At 30.7% G+C, this 21,343-nt stretch overlaps 1 protein-coding gene across 1 annotated transcript in view; it reads right to left on the bottom strand.

Annotated features, from left to right (window-relative positions):
* Positions 1-8,196: 8,196 nt before the first annotated feature.
* The window catches only part of LOC132744929 (uncharacterized), a 30,292-nt gene continuing 17,145 nt past the window's right edge, over positions 8,197-21,343 (bottom strand). Inside the window, exon 2 of the mRNA XM_060733720.1 lies at positions 8,197-10,207. Within this exon, the coding sequence (XP_060589703.1) occupies positions 8,764-10,207 (1,444 nt within the window). The 3' untranslated portion in view covers positions 8,197-8,763. The remainder of the gene's footprint in view (positions 10,208-21,343) is intronic.

The raw sequence follows: 21,343 nt of genomic DNA, 5'->3' as shown, positions 1-21,343 counted from the left end.
CTAATCGACTGAATATCGGCAAAAAATCCCACGGCTGATAAATGTTAATGATTCGGCCGTGGGTATCCGACGATGATTACTAGTATACTCGTATAAGTATAAAGTGTACTATTATATATTATGTGAACTTGATAAAAGTTATATTTTAAGACAGCCTGAAAGTTGTTTAATGTTCAATGACGTGCCAGGCGAGTTTACTTAACATGATGATTCACAGATATTGAATACCATGGTCGTGATTTTTATTTCTTTGTTGAAAACAAAAACACTTAAGCTTTACGAGGCTAATAGAGGATACTACTCAGTTGCTTTAAACACATTTTTATGAGTGTTTCTGAAAGGTTGGGAAAAAAGCAAATAAAACAACCTTTTTTGCCTGGGAGATACTTGCTTTATTGAAAATTTTGAACTCACATCATATTATTGATGTGCTGTTTGTGTAAAATATTCACAAATTAAAAGTTTCTACCTGCATTCGACAACTCATGTCACGTCGAGTAATCGAAACAATGTTTCATGTCAGTTTTAGCTGGTAATACTTGGCGAGCTTTGGAACAATTTGGATTAATTTGCTAAAGAGTAGCACAGCAGATAAAATCTTGAAAGCATGTTGTCTTTACTGTTTCAAGTGTTTAAGTTAACTTAATTTATCATCAATACATTAATCAGTTATTTTCACTTCTGAACTAGAGCAAGTTTATTACACAAATCGCATTCTTACACCCATTAATTTGCGGCGTATAACACATTTTTTTTTTCATTCTACCTCGAGCACAGAGTAAAAAAGTCTCACAACTTGACATGTTAAGTCAATAAAAGTTTTACGGAAATCACAACCGTCCAATCATTTTTTTCTGAAAAGGAGCTGATATCTCGAAGTCAGAGAAAACAGAAGACATGTAGACATCAGAAATAATGTAAGTGGAAACAAAAGTTTAAGTTATTTTCAATAAAATAATAAATTCAATAATATTTTATCTTTTATTGCAATGAAAATAGAACTGTGCTGTACATTCGATAAAGCAAATGATCAAAATAGATATATTTTTTTATTTTTTTATCACTTCATTTCACAACTACACAAAGCGATTGTTTATAAATGGTATATTTGTCAAATGTGTAAGCATCGCCAAAATGCAACTGTGTTTATGCTGATCTTCCGCAGCCAACTAGTATTTATATATTAGAACTGGACAATTATATACATTTACAAATAAACAAATTTCACCTTCTCTACTTAACAAAAGAGTATGTAGTTCATTAACAATTATTTTTACACACATTTATTTTCAATTTTAGATATAATCTCAATGTCAACATGAAAAAAAAAGATTTAAAACGAGATTCATCCATCTTTGTTTCAAAAGTGATTTCAAGTTAGTTGGGGAGTATTCTTTTTTAAATTAAGCAGATATGCAGCTTAATATACTTAGACAAAATAAAGTGGCGTCCTGCAAGATATAATTGATAAACATTTTTGTAACCCATTCCGCATTTACTGGCTTCTTGACCTGCTCTTTTTGGTAAAGTGTATTCTTATTATTTTACTCTAGTTTGATAGTCTGGCGGAAAGAGACGGAATGTTGTGACTGAGCATCAAATATTTATACAACATAAAACACATTGACTTTATGCTCTCCGCTTTTTTTTTAAATTGTGAAGAAATCATTTAGATATTGAAACTATTCAGAAACCTCGGCAACTGGGGACAGATGACTACACTTGAGGAACTTCCATTGTGATTGTGTTGGGTCATCCTAAAAGAAACGGCGTATTGTCTCTATATATTAAGGAACATGTTTGGCTTAAATAAGAAAACAATATAAAGAAGATTTTGAGATACCGGTTTTAAAACCTGAGTACCATAACTACCTGTCAAATACATTAACTTTTTACCTATCATCAAGCTGATTATTTTTAAATTGTTATATTCATGTATGGGTGTAACGTAGCAAATGATCCGGAAAGATTGGGAATAAGTTATAGGTAATTGACTATAAGAGTAAATTATTTACAACCTCCACACAATAGATCGATTATCAGTTAGTTTAAATATAACGTATGGTTATAAGAAAAGAAGTTTACAAGGTAATGGCATTGATTTCTTTATTCCATGATATTTAAGTAAGGTAAGGTTTTGTAAAAAAAAACAAGGAAAATACAAGTCAATTATAACCATAGGTTTCCGTCACCTTAAGAACAGCTGGACAATTGATCCGATATTTTACCTTTTCTATCTCCAAACACTGCCAGGTCACACCAGTGGCTTTATTTTTGTATTAAAAAGACCGGGCGTATATGTCAATTGTTGTGGCGGGGCATCTAGCGTGGAATCTACCACCTGGTTTTCTCCAGCTTACGAAGTCTTTACCAAGGGCGACAAATTGTCTTCTATAACAACCATGGTTACTAATTCCCCGTGGCATTATTCAAACATAGATGCTAAATATTAATATGGTTGAACCAAAGCCTATTTTATGCCAGGTAAGAAGCATGCATGAGGTAGTTAATAACCTTAAATAGAAATAAAGATAAGAGATTGTGTTCGTGCATTTTATCAAACACGTAACACGCGAAAGAATTACTTTCCGGTTCGTCATTGTAAAATTACTTCTTAAATTAGATGCAAAAGGTTAGCCTATAAAATGTGAGATTTTTATTTTAAAAAATCGCAAAAAAATCAAATTTAAGAGAAATTCAATTGATGGACCGTAAAAAGAAATTTACTACTTAATTTATCAGTATCATGTTTATATGACAGAGATTGCTTCCTGGCTAAGTGCTGACAATTTCCAATATGAAAGTAAATAAATATTTGATGACTTTCATAATCGTTATATTGGCCATAGTTTAAAGACGTTAAGTGTCATAATCTTACATAATACATATATATCTCTTAACATAATACAATTATATAAATTATATAATTATAAATCAGGGAGAGTATATACCTTATTCAAACGTGCCGGCGGTGAGTAATTACACAAAAAAAACGTTCAACATAGTAATATTTCATATTGTACATTAAATCAACATTTTGTACCAAAAAATGTGTAAACGTTTTCATTTATTAACTTGTTAAAGACAACATATTCTAATGAATCGTAAAAAAACACTTCTGTTGGTTAATACCGAAAACTACTACAATGGCTTTCGCTTTCTCTTTATTTTGCATGGCAAATGACGTCATCATGACGCAATATCAATATGGCGCCACGCATATTATCTACTAACTGTTATAAGTACCCTTGAAGCTTACATGAAGTAGATTTCTCAAATCGTCATCACAATTATTATAACACAAACCTATCATGTATTAAAGAGTTTTGTTCTCGATTAAAAAAATCTTAATAAATGTATTTTAGATTTTTTTATTCTCGATTTAAAATGTTAAAGTGATCAAAAGATTTGATTTTTTGGTATATTGCCATCAAAACATTGATACTTCAACCACGGATTTATATTACATAATATAAATCCTTGCTTCAACACAATGAAAAGAATAATTGAGAAAAACATTAAAATGTAAACGAACGATATACATTCCCTTGTCTATTTTTCACACAGACACTTTGATAGAAAATTGAAACTATAATGGACCTGATTCGAATAATTGTTAAATTATAGATTCGTCTTAAATGTATTGTAGATTACTAGCACATTGGTGTCTGCTATAATGCAGAGTTTCAGATCTTAATCGCAATCACGATATAGAGTATTTGAAGAATGATACTAGTTTGTGTTGTTAATAAACATATTGTTAATGTGTTGCATTAAAATTGAAAGGGTGTTTTAAGAAATGACGTTTTAAACAGTTTCTAGATACATTTATAAAAGGATTAACTGATAGCGAATACATTTTACATTTGATACAATTAAAATGTATTTTTTTGAAAATGAATCACAGACTTTACAGACAAGTTTACATTATTTGAATTCTTAAAATTGTTGTACGTATAGAGTCATTAAATTATCTAAATAGAAATTTTTAAGGTTGCGCAAAACTGAAACATTGAAAATGCTTTAGGTTTGGATTAGTTGAGCCTGTTTATAGGCCGCTGTGGTTAATGCTGTTCAAGTCCCATAGCAGCGGCTTAAGTTTGAAAATGATGTTTATTTCAGAATAAGTAAACATCTGCAGATAAGATACATAAATGTTAACTGGTTCTTTTAATATTTGAGGACATGAGGATCATTTATATATTCAAAATACAAGCCTTCAATGAACTAACTGCTGTCACCATTTTCATCGCCTTGTGTTTTCGAAAGGAGTAATATCCTTTTTGCTTTTTTTATACGAAAAAAACAACTTTACATTTTGTATAGATTAAAATGTTTTCAAGTTACAATTCAAGTAGATAACCCATAAAGTTCTTTCTTTCTTACGACAGAAACTATCAATAGCACGATACAATTTCTTTAGGTAATGTTTCATGTGAGGAAGCTATCCATCTAGCTTACGGAACGTCGGTGGTTCTTCTCAGACTGAGGTCTTCCTCCAACATACGCTCCCTTAGCAGCTCAGTAAAAAAGTTAATGATAGTGAAACATTTCACCGATGCGCAGGAGTAAAGCTGTTAAGTCGCCATATGACCTGAACTGTGTTGTTGCGACGTAAACCCAAACTAAAAAAACTATAGGCCGCAAATTTTAAAATCAAAATGCCATAACCTTCAACACAAGTCGATATCAATCGTACTTTTTTTAGAAAGATAGTTTTCCGTATGACATAATTTAGCGTCTTTTAAAAGTCACAAACTCAAAGATGCCCGACAAAGGATGCCATATATGTGATTCGATGCCAACGGTACGACGGTTATAACTAGTATACTCGTATAAGTATGAAGTGTACTTTTATAATTATATTATGTGAACTTAATTAAAGTCAAATTTAAAAACAGCTTGAAAATTGTTTAATGTTCAATGACGTGCCAGGCGAGTTTACTTAATATGATGATTCACAGATATTGAATACCATGGTAGTGATTTTTATTTCTTTGTTAAAAACAAAAACATTTAAGCTTTACGAGGCTGATAGAGGATACTACTCATTTGCGTTAAACAAATTTTATGAATGTTTCTGAAAGGTTGGGTAAAAAAGCAAATGAAACAACCTTTTATGCATGGGAGATACTTGCTTTATTGAAATTTTTGAACTCACATCATATTATTGATGTGCTATTTGTGTAAAATATTCACTAATTGGAAGTTTATACTTGTATTCGACAACTCATTCCGCGTCGAGTAATCGGGACAAGGTTTCATGACAGTTTTAACTGGTAATAATTGACGAGCTTTGGAACAATTTGGATTAATTTGATAAAGAGTAACACAGCAGTTAAAATCTTGGAAGCACGTTGTCTTTACTGTTTCGAGTGTTTAGGTTAGCCTAATTTATCAATACATTAATCAGTTATCTTTACTTCTGAACTGGAGCAAGTTTAATCATACAATTCGAATTTTTACACCCATTAATTTGCGGCGTAGAACACATCTTTTTTTCATTCTACCTCGAGCACATAGTCAAGAAATTTCACAACTTGACATGTAAAGTCAATAAAAGATTTACGGAAATCACAACCTTCCAATCATTTTTTTTCTGAACAGGAGCTGATATCTCGAAATCAGAGAAAACAGAAGACATGTACTGTCATGTAGACATCAGAAATAGTGTAAGTGGAAACAAATGTTTAAGTTATTTCCAACAAAATAATAAATTCAATAATATTTTATTTTTTATTGCAATGAAAATAGAATTGTGCTGTACATTCGATAAAGCAAATGATCAAAATAGATATATTTTTTATTTTCTAATTACTTCATTTCACAACTTCACAAAATGATTGTTTATAAATGGTATATTTGTCAAAATGTAAGCATCATCGCCAAATTGCAACTGTGTTTATGCTGATCTTCCGCAGCCAAGTAGTCTTTAAATATTAGAACAGAAAAATTATATACATTTACATATATAGAGGATATTTGTTTGTTTGTGTGTAAGATGAAATTTTATTTCATCGAGTGGGCTTAAAAAACAGTATTCTCACGAGTGGCGAAGCCACGAGTGAGAATACTGTTTTTAAAGTTCACGAGATGAAATAAAATTACATCTTACACAACAAACAGACAAGTTTTCTTTTTATTTTATGCTTAAAAACAAGTTAAAACGAAATTTCCATAATTTTAACGTTAATATTAAAACTGTTTCCCCCATTGAGAGCCCCATTTATTCGGGATTTCTCATTAAAAAAAAGAAGTCTTGAGCTGAAAAATAAGTCCGCCAATCAACATTAAATGACGGTGATATTTATTAATTTTATTAAAAAAATATGAATGATCGCTTGTTTTGATAATAAAAAACAAACAATTCTTGTAGGAGAAAAGTCCAACCATCCATCCATATTTCTGTTACTTAGTGCGAATTTATATTAGACCTGGCTTTGTAAATTGTAAGCGGCAGCCATTTTTTAAAGTTGTGTATTTCATGGAGGAAAATAATTGTGTAAGATTCAGAGGGATATAATTTGGATTTGTTAGTCATACACATTTTTAAAAGAAAGAAAACTTATTTGAGGATTGTAACAGACAAAAAATAAGTGTTGACAGATGTGAAAACATTCAGAAAAGGAGCTAGGAAAATGGAAAACTTGGAAACCTTCTCAAGAACGCTGGGTTGATTTAACTTATTCTTCGAGTTATGGCTGTCAATGCTGTCAATTTTTCATAAAGCATACGGCAGTTATTGCTCGTAGGATACTTTAATATGCCCAAATGTCATCAAGAGCAGTTTTGCATGGGGAAGGAATGTATTTTTGAGACTGTCAAAATGAAACAAAAAAAACGAAATTTGGTGATTGGAATTTCATGAATTTGAATGAATAGAAGTAAGTTTTCTTCTTTTTATTACTTTTGACATTTAAGTTATTAATCAATTTCAGTTTTGCTTTTTCTTTAAACAGCCTGACATTGTCAGAATTGTCAGCAAAAATAAAATTGAGGTACCACATGGGGAAAATCTTAAAAAAGTAGTTTCGTCATTGAAAAGAGTGAAATTATATTTTGATAATTTTCACTGTGAAATTACCAAATATAATTTTCACGGATAAATCAGTAATCCACTGAAAAGCATAAAATAAAAAGTCATTTTTACAAAAGAGTATGTAGTTCATTAACAATAATTTCTAAACGCAATTATTTCACATTAAGTTTTAGGTATTATCTTAATGTACACATGAGAAAAAAATTCCGGATACATCCATTTTTATTTCAAAACTGATTATTATCAACAAATAAAGTTGGCCAGTAGTTTGCCTTGATGCTTAATTGCTGGTTGGTTACTATTTCATTAACATAAACAGGCGATATAGATATATAGTTCCAAATATTATTAGTATATAAAGCGGTTAAACAGTTCAGATGTAAAAATAAAGCGTTAAGTTCAATCTTTTTTAATTATAATAAAAATGTATAATTAATGCTAATAATAATTTGTAATGAGAAAAAAAACAAAAACAAACAAACAAATTTCAAACGTTTTTTAAATGATTAAAAGAATTGAAAGTTAGTGTCATTTTAACGGTAATCAAGTTTCAGCAGAAAAAAAAGTGTTTCAGCACTGTTGAATCAGAAGGCTTATCACGCCTATAAAAATAATTAAAATATATTCCACGTAATCTTGAAAAGACTATTTATCACAGCCGTTTATATTTCAAATTTTATTATTTAAAAAAGAAAGTGCTTATAAATGTTATGTGTAAACATGAGAATAAAACTTCAAGTCACCAGGTCAATGCTATATTATTATTTACTCGCATCAAGTAACGGTTAATGTAGTAAGAACACTATACCACCAACCAAAGTCTCTTCTTCCCACGAGATTAAACGTACCACATTTACACCATGCCCCGAGGTTATAAAGAAGCTCTAACACAGATCTCAGGTATTTGATTGGTCAAAAACCAGCTCAGAATGTACACTGCCCAATGAAAATCCTGACATTTGAGATAGAACTCAGAAAAAATTTATAACCTCAAGCCCAGAACTAAACGCATGCGAACAAAAAAGGTATTTTGTTTTTTAACTGACAAGTACATTATTTGATTTCTTGCATGATATCTTTAAATGTTTAAGTATGTTAAATAGCTAAACCTATCAAAACACTGCAAAGACCATAATAAGTTAGAAACGAGTATTATATTTTTAACATACTTAAATTCTGTTGTCGAAATTAAACAATAGCTTCTATTTTTCTACAAAAAGTATCAGTTAATTAGTGAATAACTTTATAACAAAATAGTAAGAATGAAAAATATTAGAGATTTTCCGGCAATGCTTATGCGGCCAAAGATGACATATAGATACTCGTATACACCTTATTTGATATTGTTCATCAAACTGGCCGTTATTGTAAACTCGTATCGCTCTTGTCAAGCCGACATTATTATGGAAAATAATCAATCAAAGTCCTGTTAGTTTGTATCATTATGGTTTCGCCAACTCAGATTTGTTTATCAAATATATTTTTTTAAACATAACAAATAACGCTTTTATATTAAAAATCGTGTGCAATTCCGTTATATTGCCAACAATTGCTATACATGAAAATAATAATATCATTTCAACAAGGCAATAATTTCTTAAACATCATGTTCATCCATTCTTTTTGTTCAAAAGGTACAAGTAACCGTTTAATCAAATATGCATCCGATAAAAACGTTAAACAGCTGTCATGTATAATTGTACATCACTCTTAAGTTTCATTCTTCAAAATAGATCATCCAATTGATCTGTATAAGGATAATACAAATCCGAATCACGGATATTGTCATATGATCTTTTGAACAATCCATATCCTATACGATCAAAGCCTGCAGTACGTTTCCTTCTATGATAAGCTTGGAAATCAGGAGACTGACTCTCTTCAGACATGCCGCTCCGTTTAACAAAACCGGAGTTGAGTCTGTCAAAATATCTCTTGTCCATGCTATTTTCTGGGTACTCTTCGTCAAAGTAGTTATTAGACTTCTTCACAAATCCAGAGGACAATCTATCAAATGGGCGGCGCTTAACGAAGCCGCTTGTCAGCCTGTCGAATCCCCTTTTATCTTGCATGTCTATATCGCTTTTCTTTACAAATCCGCTGGAAATTCTGTCGAATCCTCTTTTGTCCTCCATGTTAAAGTTGTCAGACTTTTTCACAAATCCGGATGTTAATCTATCGAATGGGCGCTTTACGAAACCACTCGTTATTCTGTCAAATCCTCGTTTCATTTCTGGATCTATTTCATCTTTCTTTACAAATCCCATAGAAATCCGATCTAGCCCTCTCTTATCATTTGAATCTCGTTCGTCATTGAACTCCTGTTGGTCTTTTTTAACAAATCCACTGGAAATCCTATCGAATCCCCGTTTTTCCTCTTGTCCGTCAGAGAGTTCATCAATGTTGTGTTCATCCAAATCATTTTTCTTTACAAAGCCACTGGACAATCTGTCAAGCCCTTTCTTAACAAATCCACTAGATAACCTATCAAGGCCCTTTTTTACAAATCCGCTAGATAATCTGTCTAGACCTTTTTTAACGAACCCACTATTCAATCGATCGAGACGACGCTTTTCGTTTTCAATTGTGTCGCTTTTCTTTATAAATCCACTGTTCAGCCGATCTAGCCCTCGCTTTTCATAAAGATCTTGATGGTCTTCGTCGTTTATCTCATTATCATCATCCTTTTTAACAAAGCCAGAAGTAAGTCGATCGAAAGGCCTTTTCTTAATAAATCCAGAAGTCATTCTGTCAAGGCCCTTTTTAACAAATCCGGAATTCAACCGATCAAAAGCCTTTTTATCGAGTTCAATGTTTTGTTCACTGTTATCTGTATTTTTCTCACTGTCAGTATTTCCTTTATCGACATAATTGTCGGTAGATCTTTTTTTTCGTATAAAACCAGATGATATAGAATCAAAACCTCGAGTTTCTCTGATGGGAACAAGATTGTTTTTAGCATTTTCAAGAGTCGACATGAATTCTCTTAGACTGTCTCGATCGGACTCATCCATTTGTAGTGTCTCGTCAGGTACCTCGTCAGCTCTTTTGATGAATCCCATCGAAATCCTGTCAAGACGGCCTCTTTTATATCCATAAGGTCTTGCATCGAAAGCTCGAGGACGGTTGTAGTGAAAAGTATACGGATAATAGGCATAGGAATACCCCCTTAAAATATAAAGCATATTTATTTATCAATATGATTATTATCATGCAATACTATTATAATATTAGGTGTTTACTATTTAACTTAACATAGCATTCGTTATTAATAACTTAATCATACATGACTGATATAAAACATTTACAAAATGTATACTGCTTCTTTCCATTTTTTTACCAACCAAGATAAATATTCACAGACAGGGTTTGTCTACTTGTTTATTAAAATTTTGTTTTGTGGTGGTGTAAAGGCCCTTAGACTCAAAAATGCTTATATGTTTATTTAACATTTTTGTTGTTGTTGTTGATTAGGTGTCCTATAACAGTTTCCAAAATGTTTTCTGTGGCCATCTTTTGCTACATTTGCAATTAGTATACATATAGTCATAGTAAATAAGTACTTCATATTGAAGTCAAAATACCACTTTTCTATGTTACTACATTTATCACATTATATTCTTTCGCATTCAACGATATCATTTTCGGGTGATAAGCATTTCATATGTTCTTTACCCGTTATTACAGAATTTTAAAACACAGTTTGTTCTTTCTAAAGAATAAAAACAATTATCTTTGAGTTACTATGTCCCTTTAAATTCACTAAATCAGAAAGGGTTTATATTTAATCTAAACGATAAGTTCGCAACATAATCATTTTATGAGTATATTTCATGGCATTTTTTTTTACTGAATTTAGCATAAGTAATTAAGTACATAAAAAAACGAAATCTATTTGTCCTTTATGTTTATGAAAAACCTATCATGATCCAGACAAAGAATACATTTGTGAAATGAATTAATATTTGTTCAAGAATTATCTGCAAGTTATACTATTGTTGTATTTAGATTGTAATCTTTTTATGAGTGTTACACTCGGACTTTATTATCGTGATACTCTATAATGATAGTATTGTAAACAAAAATTGGCAGAGAACATAGTCGTAACTTGCGCTATCATATATCGGGTCTGGATGATAATTGCTGATTTGTCTGGACCGGCATTTATCAATTGTGTAGTATTACATATTCCAATAATTAAATAGCAATGAATAGACCGACATCTAACGGAATAATTAATAGGATTTCTAACCGGCTCTCTGATGAGAATTATACATAAGTAGAAAACAATGACAATGATGGTTTTATATGAGAAAATTGCACAAAGAATTTCAATCAAATTTGCACTTTTCAAATGAGATTACTTAAAAATCTTATCGGTATTGTTATTATTTTTATAGATAAACACATCACAAGGAAATAGTTCATAATATCACCCTAAAAGACTGATTAAGCAAAATGTATTACAAAGTACTACATTAGATTGACGACATAATCAAAGTGTATAAAGCTGATAAAAAGGAATAATTCATAGAATTTATATAATTTTTCCATAATTTCAAAGTTGATTCTTGAAAGAGCCGTAACATTGAATATTGAATGTCTCAGAATTGAATGTTCGATGACAAAATAGTATGTTGCTTTTCTATCGTTTAACAATAATTTTGCGATGCACTGTTCGCTCTTAAGGAAATCAACAAAGAATGACGTATTTCTTTCTTAAAGGTATTTTGGGAGCTTCCTCATTCACAACACCATGTGAAGCAATGAATAAGGAAAGCTTTGGCCATGTTTTATTTCACACACGCACGATTGGTCTAACTATCTTAATATATGCATAGTTTTGTTACTATCTGGTACTTTATTTTTTCCGGGGTGTAAAGCTGCATGCCTCAAGATGAGCCAAAATATTTCATAAACATCAAACTTGAGCAACATGTACAAAGATTCGAAGAAAAGTAAAAACATTCAAAATTGAAGTAAGAATTTACACGTTATTTGCAATTAATGACTTTTACAGTATTTAACACCATGTTTCTAATGCGTTGCTAACACAGTAAAGGCTAATTTTACATGTTTTGACCTCTTTTTTTTTTGGTATTTTACATGGATTGTAAGTGCCCTGTAATTTATAAATTACTTTCGTAGTCCACTTCGCAATATTTTCTTTTAAATACATTTTTTAAAAGTTTCAAAAAAATTAGCATGAATCTGGAGGCATGCTGCTTTATAAAACAATAGATTATATAAAAGTGACTAGCTTTTGCTACATTAATATATTCTGTAATAAAAAAGTAAAGTCGTTTAACAAAGGTTTTTATGTTGAAATTTCTTTTCTGAAGACTTTACTTGTATTTATTGTTAAATATGAGACTTAAATGAATAAGCCTGTCCATCTGAAAAGATAGACAAAAATAATTAGAAAAATATAAGTGTTTTAAGTTTTAAGGTTTGTTGACAATTAATTTCATTATCAATTAGATCGACTTAACTGAATATATAAGTTTAATTCATTTTAGCCAAGTTGTCTTTTTGTAACACGTCTTTAAAATTGAAAAAAAAAATGTTATATGGAGATAAACTTTATTGTTGTTTAACTGTGATTACATAGTTTAAAATTATTTGCATTATGAAAGCTAATCATTCAAATTTTGAAATTTAAAATATCGTTGAAATTTTATTCTTCATTAAAATCCTTACAGCTTTCATTACTCCGTGATTTAACACAGATTCAAGATAGGCATATAGTCTCGACGAATTAAGAACTATTGCTCAATTAATGGATCAGTAATTGAATAATTGTGATGGATAATAAACAACAACTGAACAACAAAAATACATCAAAACTTCAATCATGAATAGCCAAAAGGAAATCCCATATGAGTTTGTAAATATACCAGGAAAAAAAATCATCGGAAAACAATCCGTTACGGCGCTCACAGATCATAGGGCCCATGGGCAACATTTGCACTGTATGACATAGATTACATTGTAACATTTATCTCTAGGATGTCATATCCATGTGTTGATAAAGGACGATAAAATAAGTAAAAATGAAGTGACAAACTGTAAGTAAATTAAATGTTTTAAGTCTAAAAAATAAATAAATATGATAATTCTTACAAAAAATAATTTCTCGGACATACACATTTGTAGAAAATACCATAAACCAAAAAAAAACGAATTATCACTTAGAAAAGAAGTATTTTATTTCTTCCATCCTTCAGTTTTTCTCGTTTTAGTAAGACTTTTAAAGATTTATATAAAACATATTCCTGGAATAATTAATAGTTACTATAGAAAATTGTATGAACAAATACTTCTCATGCTTTTTTCAGGGCTTGAATGTAACATGTCAAAGCATTTTTAAACTAAAAAGAAGATATGGAATTAACAGGTTCGATGCACTTGATAACATTTGAGTTTCTTGATTATTTATAAAAAAGAAATACTACATGATGTTGTAGGAAGCATAAGATCTAAGTACAATTATTCACAACATTCTAGCATAACCTTAGGCTGAAAAAATGACAGAACCACGTCGATTTATATGTCACATACACTGTCCCAATTATAAAGCGTTAACAGCAAAGGGGAAGAAGTACGGACCATTCAGATAAATCAATAATCTACAAGTTGCAATTACGAACAAAATCATGAAACAAAAATAACTATAACGAATGATAGACTGCATAAAAACGATCGCAAATATAAAAAAAAGAAACATTTCAATAACCCTAAGTTGGCTGCGATATGAACAGCCTATGCGACCAGGGTATTGCACATCCGTCAGTGGTCTTGGTCTGCACTCTATATTCAGTCAGTGCATATTATAGTCTTGTAAAATCGAAAGATGGACATGTCCAATTAAAATATTTATCGCGGTATAGGGTAAAATAAATTTTTTTTTTTTATAAAATAAGGCTTTAATTTCATGCTATCATGACAGACATCTAACCTATGTGTATTTCTTTTCTTTCTCTTCAATCCGACAATACTGAGAAAAAGATATGTAGAGCTAGTAATTGGATGTCGTTAAGGCGTAGTTTCGCATTATTAGTGTCGAATTTGATGCTAGGATGACTCCTAATCAGCGATATTATCTTGCCAAAGAAGCAAACCCTTGACAATAATGCGACAATCAGAGACGAAAAGAGCGCGAAAATGAGTTTACACAAATATAGGAAATTCAATCGTTGACAGACCTAATAGAATACGTTTTAAAGAGAGTTTATTTGGAGGAATAAAATCTCTGTACAGGTTCACTATGTGATATATATTCAGAAATAAACGATTCAGTGACATGCGGGTAAACATTTGACATTTAAAAGAAATCAGAACGCCATAGTAAATATAGTTATAAGTGACAAAACATGAGGACATGGCCGGTTCTTCGAAACACTGACTAAAAAATATTTTTGGGAAGTAATCATATGGTCAAATTACAATATATACATATTACAAAAAAAATTCTTTGTTTTTCAGATACGCCAAATATCGTTTTGGTATCAGTCACTGCAAACATTTATTTCTTAACACACTCTAATCATTCTTATTTTCTTTTTATTTTTATTTTTTATTTACTTAGTGTAAATGAAACGATTTCAGTATTTCACTAATGATACATAGAACAAAAATCTAGTAACTAAAAATAACGCTGTCTGAAATAGCACCATTTGAAATAAATAATAAATGAAAATGAAAATTAGCTTAAACTGTGGTATAAAATCTATAAAAAATTACAATTTTCCCATTGTTTTATATTTCAATGTCAGCAATTTAGTAACATAACATATCGAGGAAACAGTGTGGTTTTAAGAACTATATATATCTTGAATATGTATGAAATAGATCAGCGGGTGTGACTTTTAGCATGTAAAGATTCCATATCAACACAATATCCAGCAATATGAATTTCTGTAAGTCATATTGATGACATTAAGCTGCTTTTCCCATGGTCTTAACACCCGGTCGTTGTCTATGAACCATTAGATAACAGCAATGATCAATAAAACTGTCAGCAGTTTTTGTTATTTTCATGACGTTTATTGCAAATTATTACATTCTTTATCCAAGAAGCTAAATTGGAGAGATTCAACCCACATTTATAATGTAACAGACAAAAAAACATGACTTAAAATAAGGACAAACGGTCGTTTTGTGTATGTTAAGCTTAAAAATGAACTTCATTCTCTTTGGATATAATTGTCTGATTATAAACGTGTGTGAGAATTGTTTATATATAAAATTGTCATTAAATAGATTTTTGTCCTACACTTTGTCTAAAAAACATAAGTTAAATAAATATTATAGTATACAACATTGGCAAAAATTCTGTTTCCGTGATTTTTTATGTTCATTTTGTATCAAACAGGCGAGAATGACAACAAAAAAGCATATAAAACCTTTAGCTTTAGTAGTATCAACAGACTATAGAAATAAAAAAGGCTTTTTTCATTTAATGCTGTAATGAGTTTAATTGAATAATTTCTAATCATACACAAATATGTCGGTAAATAAAAGAAATTAGCACAAAGAATACAAGAAACCATCAATCCGTCTAATGTGTATATTTTAGAGGCACAAAGCACGCAATTCTCGTATTAATTTGCGGTAAATAAGATGCTTACTTAATCAAAACACGTGCAAAGTCAATATAGGATAAAACGTAAATGAAACCATTCAATGTTAGACTGTATTGCGATTGTAAAACTTGAGAGTGAATGATCTATATCTAGAACCAGACTGGCGTTTGCTCACGTCACTTTCCATTCGGGAATACAGTGTTATCACACTATAGACAAGTCTCATTACACGCACGTGAATCTGATGCCTTTAATTAGCAGATTAACGACGAAAGTATTACCGCTGGGACTATTTCTCATAGAGATTTTACGATTTGGACACTGCTTTTACTTTTTCATTGTAATGTATTGTCTGCTGGTGGTTTCAAAAAGATGGTATGAGGGTGGAATTAACAATCCCACTATCAGTACTTGAATGGTTTCTTACGAATACTTTAAAGGCCCATTATGCCTCAGAATGGCATTGCTTTTATTTTTGTTCTCAAAAGCCTTTTCTTATTTTTGGTATACTTTTATAGTTTCCAAAACGTTACTAATCTGCCAGTTACATGAACCATATCTTTTCATCTGCTGCATTTTGGCAGTTTGTACAGTTATAGTTGTTTAGTATTTTATGGAAGTCAAAACACTACTATTTTGTCACATTATTTTACATTTATCGTTATTTTCTTCGTGATACAAGTACATTACACACTATTCACTTGCTCTTAAATCATTATTTAAACGTTTAACAATCATGTTTGCTCATTCTAAAGAAGTAAAATTTTATTCTTTTCTGAGGCTTTTCAACTTCATGAATTCACGATTGCAACTTCGCGAATGCGCGATTTCAACATTTTAACTCCACGAATTCATCTACGTGAATTCACGATTTCAACTTCACGAATTCACGATTTCAACTTCATGAATTCACGATTTCAACTTCATGATTTCACGATTTCAACTTCACGAATTCATAAATTTCAACTTCATGAATTCAACTTCGTAAATTCACGATTTTAACTTCACGAATTATGAAGTTGAAATAGTGAATTCGTGAAGTTAAAATCGGGTATTCATGAAGTTGAAATGTCCCAACCGGTCTTTCGTATATAAAACACTTATTATTCCTGCAATAGAATGCAGTTAAGCATAAGACAGTTATACAATTCTCCCGCTCATAACACTAGATTAGACTGCAGAGCTCAGTTATGTTTCATATTATGAAATTCTAATTTATATCAGTTTGATGGAGCATCTTTTATTCTTAAGTGGACATGATAGACAAGCAGGACACTCCGCATTCATTTATTTCTCTTTAAGACAAAGATCTTTTTTGTAAAACCTCGATCAATTAAGACATCTCTGGGGGAGAGAATAAGGACGAATTATTCCAGTCCTTCACAAACATACAGATATGCTCAGATCGACTGTCAGACGGGAACAGAATCATTCTATCAATCAAAAGTGACAAGTGGACATTCGTTCTGCGATCAAGATAAACTTATGAAAATATGTGTTCATAAAAAATGATGAATCAACGTTAAAGATGACTTACGTATTTGGTATGATAGGTTTTTTAAATATGTTTATTGTTCGGCTTTGCATTGCACATGCTGTTGAATATCATAACATTGAAATTGCACACACACACTTGCATAGTCGTACTGGTATAAGAGTGTTATACAAATGATTGATCATGTTTTCTTTCTTTCTTTTAAATTCTAGATATTTATGAAGAACAATATTTTCTGACTTTGTTTCTAGTAAATATTTAGATGATCAATGTTTATAGAATTAAAGATGTCCAGAAGTTGGGCTTATTGGAAATGATATGCTGCTGTATCAACACTGTGTAGCGGAAACGGAATTAAATAAATGCGAGAAATTTTAATTTTTTTTTCTGGCGTTAATGTATCGAGTTGTGATACAATGTATTCTCACAATGGCATAAAAACCTCGTATAAGGATACGAAAGTGTATACAAAAGTCCAATTTAGTTCTTTTATAGAATGATGCGGTGAAAACGTGAAAATCGTCCCTCATAAAATACAGAATACCACCGGCACATGTCTAATTACTAGTCCCACAATCAAATACGCTACTGATTTATTTCACATTTTATTTTCTATTCGTTGCTTATTGTGTTTTGGTATCTGCTTGAAAAGAGACTTTGATACTATATGAAAAAAAAATCAATTCCTCTTGGTGTATAAAATAATTTCTTTTCCCCTCAATTTGCAAATATTATCAGTGTTGGATGTTCTGGTATACACTTACGCCGTATAAATCATTCCCACTTATCCCTTGTTAGTAACAAAACAACACACAACTTTGCCTGTAATGTTTGTGTGTGATTAACATATGGCCTAAATACGAAAACTTGTTATCGCCTCATCAAATTTTGTAATGAAATGATGGGTTTACAATTGCTACTGACAGTAATAAACGATAAATATATTATACTAATATTACTTTGCGGATTTTCGCTTCAAACTGATTGACATTACGATTGAGCTACGCCCCATGAAAAAAAGCTCTAACTATAAATCTGTCTTAATATTGTTACAAAATATGAAAAAAATCATCAAGGGAGGGCAGCATTCATTGGACGTATCCCCCAACACCCCAACACAAGACCACTTACTGGCACGCAGCCCAGCAGAACACCAAACAGGACAAGCAAAAAAAACTTGACTCTATTATAAAACAGGAAACCACAGAAGTCCCCTTAAATTATAGAAAATTGTTTTCAAATAAATAAAAAAACACAATACTGTTACATCTACATTTTTAATGAGTCTTTTTTAATGAATAGATATAGTGTCGGACATCTTTAAAGTTGATGCATGTAATCTTGAAAAGGGTCCTTATACTAATGAATGAATTAATAGCTCAAACAAACTAAAATTATGTCTTTATCGTTTAGGAAAGCAGTAACATACGATCAAATTATTATTTTATGACCTAGTTTGGTACAATATTGACATACCTCCATATTTTGTAACCTAACCCCCAAAATTACCGAGTTATCTGTACGACTGTAAGTATAAATAAACAAAGCTGACAATTATCAGTTGGAAACATTTAATAAAAGCAAAGCTTTTCTTATATAACTTTTTTGTTTTACTTTATTTGTCTACAGCTTATCTGACAACGCTGGTTATTTGCCTAATTTGGTTCCGAGTCAATATTTGCGCAAATTATATATCTAACATTAAATAATAATTCTCTAATATTCAAACAAGGTTTTCTAATGAAAATAATTGAAGCCAGTAACGGCAGTTTTTATTTGAAAACTTTTATATTCATCATATTCACAGCTTTAGAAAATAAACGATTTTTTTTATTTCAATAAAATGCAACTATATATTACATTGTAATACCAGTTCGTTATTAAGATTTTTTGGGAAGTTAGAGTATCTTGTATTAACAGATTTTCCAGTTATTTTTATACAACCTTCGTCTGGCAACATGGGTTCTATAACGTTGCGTCCATATTGTACTTGTCCTGATCTGTCCAGACTATTTATACACAAATAATAAAATTAAAAAGTTTTTATTTACAAAATTAACAAATCATGCATGAGCGCCTAGCATTTGTTATGATTTTAAAAATAATTACCACGTTCCCATTTTACAAAAGCCAAATATTCACAGTGTTGCAATGGAATATGTTTCCAGCTCTTTTTCCTCTCTGTCCATCGCATATTTAAATGAAACGTTTTAAATGAAATGTGTTTGTTTTATAGTATATCAAGGATAAATCACATCTGATAAACGTCTGTTCATAGCAGCATCTGTCACATTTATAATAAAATGTATTACATTGCGATACTTGGAGCAGTTTTCAGTTTCAGTTTTTATTAAACCAAGGAATATAATATTCAACTGGTTATAACAACAAACAAACAGAAAAGTAACAGTCAAAAATCACTAATATCACAATATAAGAATACAATTATGACTAGCTAAATAAACAAAAAAAGAGATCATATTGTTCATTTCAAGTACTGAATTCAATACAACATGTATTTTACATTGTAACAAATGGAAACGGAGAATGAGAAGCATTGATTATCTAAATTTTAACATAATGTTTTTACAAAATAAAGATAATTTTAATAGAATCTTTTTATCACAACTATTCATTAATGTGTCAAGTTTAGAAATATTGGGATGAATGTAAAACCTGGGAAGACAATTAAAATAACATTGTTATTAAATGGTTTGTAAAATGAAGATGAATAAGGCCTTGAATGAAAATCGAAATTCGAAATGATAGATAATCATATCTGAAAACAGTATTGTCAAAACAAGCACGTCATTTAATTAGATAAATAAAACTAGTTTATAAGTAAATATCTCAACATTATTCCTTCATATTCTCTTAATATTTATCGTCTGTTATACTCTCCGGGCATGTTGCTTTGTTTTTAAATGGTTACATTTTTATCTAGAAATATAAATGCTCACAGTCAATTTTATATCTATTTACCAGCATAATCCGTTAAAAAATTCAATTGAATGGCAAAAATGTTTTATTTCTTGTCAAGACGCATGCTTTTGTATACTCATAGGATTAATAAATCGTAATAAAGATACCCCTGTCTCGTCCAAGTTGAATTGCTTTGTCAACATTGAAACGAATAAATATCAATTTGAGAGCTATAAATGACAAAATAGGCCGTGAAGAGATTGTCTCGGAGATCAACACTGTCAATGCAATCTTTACACTCTACACGTTATCAACATCGCATGATAAAGATTTACATTGCTAAATCACTAAAACAAACATCTTCAGGGATATACAGTACAGGCGAGAAACGTTCCGATATGTGTCAGTTTATTTTTTTCTCTTTACTTGTAATACAGGAAAGCAATTCCACTTGATCACAGTGGTGCAAATTAATGATCAATGACGTCGTGTTCGACGCTATGTGTTTATCTTATACATATATCTTCTCCTTTATATATGTATGAACATGTTATCTTGACCAGAACTGGTCATGCCGATTTACTCACTAAGCAAACAAACTGAAAACTCGACCTCGATAAATTATATAGTATTGTCAGTATTGTCGTGAAACAAAGCAAAGCTGTATCAAATGTCGACGTTCAGTAAGAAAATTGAATCAAACTATGCGCAAATGCTTTAAACCAACAAATCGGAGTCATGCTTATATATACTCAATAAAGTTATAAAACTTGCCATGTAAAGACATATCAAAACTAAAAACATTAACCATATTCATTTACAGTTTTGGATTAAGATGCTGGTGTCATTTTTAAAAATAATATTCATACAAATCTGATTCTGTTCAGATTGACTTATTATGACCTAAACTGCTTTGTGACTTTAAGAGAACTACTTCTTTATTATTAGCTAGATAAAGACTTGCCGGATAAAGCTATATGTCTCCAGTCGTTACGTCACATTGTTAGCCTATGATAACGTCAAATGGTTAGCAGCAAAAACAAAACTACATATATACGTTGTTTTATCGGGGGAAAACACATTTTAATAATTTGAAAAAAAGATTAAACTAGACAAAAGCAGGATAAATCGAATACATTGTTGTCGGGATAGAGAAGGTTCATTCGGTTCGCTGCGAAAATGAATCTTGGCTCGCTAAGTTCGCCAAGATACACGTTCTCGGCTCACCGGATAAACCTTCTCCATCCCGACATCAACCATGTTTTCTCTATATTCAAATTTTATTTATTTATTCATTTATTT

This window comes from Ruditapes philippinarum, unplaced genomic scaffold (assembly GCF_026571515.1).
Source record: "Ruditapes philippinarum isolate M1 unplaced genomic scaffold, ASM2657151v2 ctg1413_1_1_1_1, whole genome shotgun sequence".
NCBI lineage: Eukaryota > Metazoa > Mollusca > Bivalvia > Venerida > Veneridae > Ruditapes > Ruditapes philippinarum.
Note: the sequence above shows the minus strand (reverse complement) of the source record. Positions and strands in the feature narration are given on the sequence as shown.